The 2,986-nt window shown below is 54.2% G+C and overlaps 1 protein-coding gene across 2 annotated transcripts; it reads left to right on the plus strand.

Moving 5' to 3' along the window:
• The first annotated feature begins 474 nt into the window (after positions 1–474).
• Positions 475–1,574, plus strand: SOX21 (SRY-box transcription factor 21). 2 transcript variants are annotated; one of them, XM_057532959.1, is made up of 2 exons: positions 475–856; positions 938–1,574. In XM_057532959.1, exons 1-2 carry the CDS (start codon positions 482–484, stop codon positions 1,310–1,312), a joined length of 750 nt encoding a protein of 249 aa, XP_057388942.1. In that variant the 5' UTR covers positions 475–481; the 3' UTR covers positions 1,313–1,574. The 2 variants fall into 2 exon arrangements, with proteins under 2 accessions (XP_057388942.1, XP_057388941.1); XM_057532958.1 differs by having other exon boundaries at positions 475–1,574.
• Positions 1,575–2,986: the final 1,412 nt, after the last annotated feature.

A 2,986-nucleotide genomic window follows, 5' to 3' on the forward strand; every position in this document is an offset into this window, starting at 1 on the left:
GCAGCGCGCGGCGGCTGACTCCTCAGCTCAACCTGGTGGAGCCTCCGCGACGCAAGTTTCCCGGTTGCTGTGCCTTTAACAGAGAAAAGACCGAGGACCGGGAGAGCGCTGCCCGGTGGCGGCTACCTGCGGGGAGTTCGCGAGCGAACGCAACTGGAGAGGAAGGACAAAAAAGAAAGCAAAGGGCAGACTGCCACCGTGGGGTGGGGACACCGCCGAGAAGTTATCGCGCCCCGGAGAGGATTTTCCCGAGCGCTTGGCCGGAGAGAGCAGAGCGGCCAGGGGAGCGGCGCGGCCCGGGGCTGGTCCCCCGGCCCCCTCCTCCTCCCGGACGGGAGCGACGCCGGGGTGCGAAGTGGGGCGCGGCGAGCGCGGCGGGCCGGAAGGGTCCCCGCGGACAGCCAACATTGATTTCCTCCGGGCCGACAGCGACGGCGCGGGCGGCGGCGGCGGCGGGCTGCAGCCGCGGCACGGCGAGAGCATGTCCAAGCCGGTGGACCACGTCAAGCGGCCCATGAATGCCTTCATGGTATGGTCGCGGGCTCAGCGGCGCAAGATGGCCCAGGAGAACCCCAAGATGCACAACTCGGAGATCAGCAAGCGCCTGGGCGCCGAGTGGAAGCTGCTCACCGAATCGGAGAAGCGGCCGTTCATCGACGAGGCGAAGCGCCTGCGCGCCATGCATATGAAGGAGCACCCAGACTACAAGTACCGGCCGAGGCGCAAGCCCAAGACGCTGCTCAAGAAGGACAAGTTCGCCTTCCCTGTGCCCTACGGCCTGGGCGGCGTGACCGACGCCGAGCACCCGGCACTCAAGGCGGGCGCCGGGCTGCACGCGGGCGCGGGTGGCGGCCTGGTGCCCGAGTCGCTGCTCGCCAACCCCGAGAAGGCGGCCGCCGCCGCCGCCGCGGCTGCCGCCCGCGTCTTCTTCCCGCAGTCGGCCGCCGCCGCCGCCGCCGCCGCCGCCGCCGCCGCCGCCGGCAGCCCCTACTCGCTGCTCGACCTGGGCTCCAAGATGGCAGAGATCTCGTCCTCCTCGTCCGGCCTCCCGTACGCGTCGTCGCTGGGCTACCCGACCGCGGGCGCGGGCGCCTTCCACGGCGCGGCGGCGGCGGCTGCAGCGGCGGCCGCGGCCGCCGGGGGGCACACGCACTCGCACCCCAGCCCGGGCAACCCGGGCTATATGATCCCGTGCAACTGCAGCGCGTGGCCCAGCCCCGGGTTGCAGCCGCCGCTCGCCTACATCCTACTGCCCGGCATGGGCAAGCCTCAGCTGGACCCCTACCCCGCGGCCTACGCCGCCGCGCTATGACCCCGCGGGGCCGCCTCGCGAGGACCGGTGTGCACACGTGTACATATGTATAGGTACGAGCTCTGCGGCCCCCCCGAGCGCCCTCCCGCGACGGGGGCCCCGGTTTGTATGTACATAAGATGTATAGGTGCCAGGCGGAGGCAGAGAGGCCAGTCGGGGCGCGAGTGGCCGAGCGCGCGAGTGCGCGGGCGAGTGTGCGTGTGAATTCACAGGGTCATTTCAGACCTGCACCCCGGCAGACAACTTTAAAGAGGGCAGTTGTATCTCGCAGCAGTTGATGTTTGCTTTGCACTTCGGAACCTGTTGCGTTATGGCCCACAGAGGTGGAGGAGTAACTTTTTGATATGTTGGGCTTTCCAGCTTTCTTTGTTGGAAGTTTATTGTCGGTTTTGTTTTTGTTTCCCATTATCTTTCTTTTATTGTTATTATTCTTTTATCCTGGTCGCTGTTGCATGCACTCTGTTCAAATGTTGGGTCTGAAATGGTTGGCACAAGGGAAAAGCTGATCTGTGTCATTAGTTTCTCGGAGCGGGATGGCTCTGAGCAGCCTTGCTCCCTATTTGTACCATTTGAACTTTGCAAATCTCTGTTCTCTCAAGCAGAACCCCCAGGCCGGATCCATTCTTGACCAGTGACCGGCTCGAATCTGGCCTTTTGTGTGTGAGATGATCACGGTTTCTTTTGTTTATCATAGCATATGCAAATCAGAGCAAGAGCTCTTTCTCAAGAGCAAGGACGGCAAGCAAGAAATATGTGTGAGCTGAAAAGTTGTCAATTGGATTTTCTCCCTTAAAAAACAAACAAACAAACAAAAAACTGCTAGAAGTCTCCCTCAGTCCACTCGCTTGGATTTTTGACACAGTTTACACAGAAAGAGAAAAGGCATTATTCCTATTTTCCCCTTATGACTTGAGTTTCACCTTAAGATTGTAAATGTGTATATGTCCTTGAAAACATTAAGTCTGAAAATGTGTTATTTGCGTTGCCCTAAATCTGAGTCGGTTTTAGACTCTAAAACATTTTGAACAAATGTCAAAGTTAACTTTTAAAAATTGCGGGTCTATTTCAGAACCGCAATTTTATCTAAGATTAAATCAGACTTTTTTTGTCTGAGTGGTAATTATATATTTATTATTTAGCAAAACAAAACAAAAACCAGAATTGTTTTGACAGATGCCTCTCTGTTTCAGCTAGCATTTCTCCAACTCAAACCGTTTAAATGTGTTTTGGAGTTCCCTCCCTAATTAGCTTATTTTTTAGATCACCTGCAATTCATTTGCAAATTATGATAAAACACATTTTAGAGAAAAGAACCTCATTTGTAGTTCTTTTTCTTTTTAAATGTATATATTTTGACTAATGTTTGTGAATGAAGTTGGCTAACATGTATTTAGTTTCATTTTGGCTTTATGTAATATAAAGTTTTAAAAAGTTTAAGTATTGGTTTTAACCTTTATGTGTAAATGGTTTTCTTGTGTGATCTTCTAATTTAATATTAGACGTCTAAGCTATATCTGTAAATTAGAATCCGACTATCACTCTGTTCATTTTTTCTGAACAAAGAGTTTAAATAAAGCCTGAACCAGGGAAAAGAGAAAATCCTTTATTTCTTGTTGAGTTCCTAACAAGATTTTTATCTGAATTGCCCTTACGTGCCTGGTCCAGGTGAAGTGT

This window comes from Balaenoptera acutorostrata, chromosome 18 (assembly GCF_949987535.1).
Source record: "Balaenoptera acutorostrata chromosome 18, mBalAcu1.1, whole genome shotgun sequence".
Classification (NCBI taxonomy): Eukaryota; Metazoa; Chordata; class Mammalia; order Artiodactyla; family Balaenopteridae; genus Balaenoptera; species Balaenoptera acutorostrata.

Coding starts and splice junctions, on each gene's coding strand:
- SOX21 (XM_057532958.1), top strand. CDS start 482: ATGTCCAAGCCGGTGGACCACGTCAAGCGGCCCATGAATGCCTTCATG.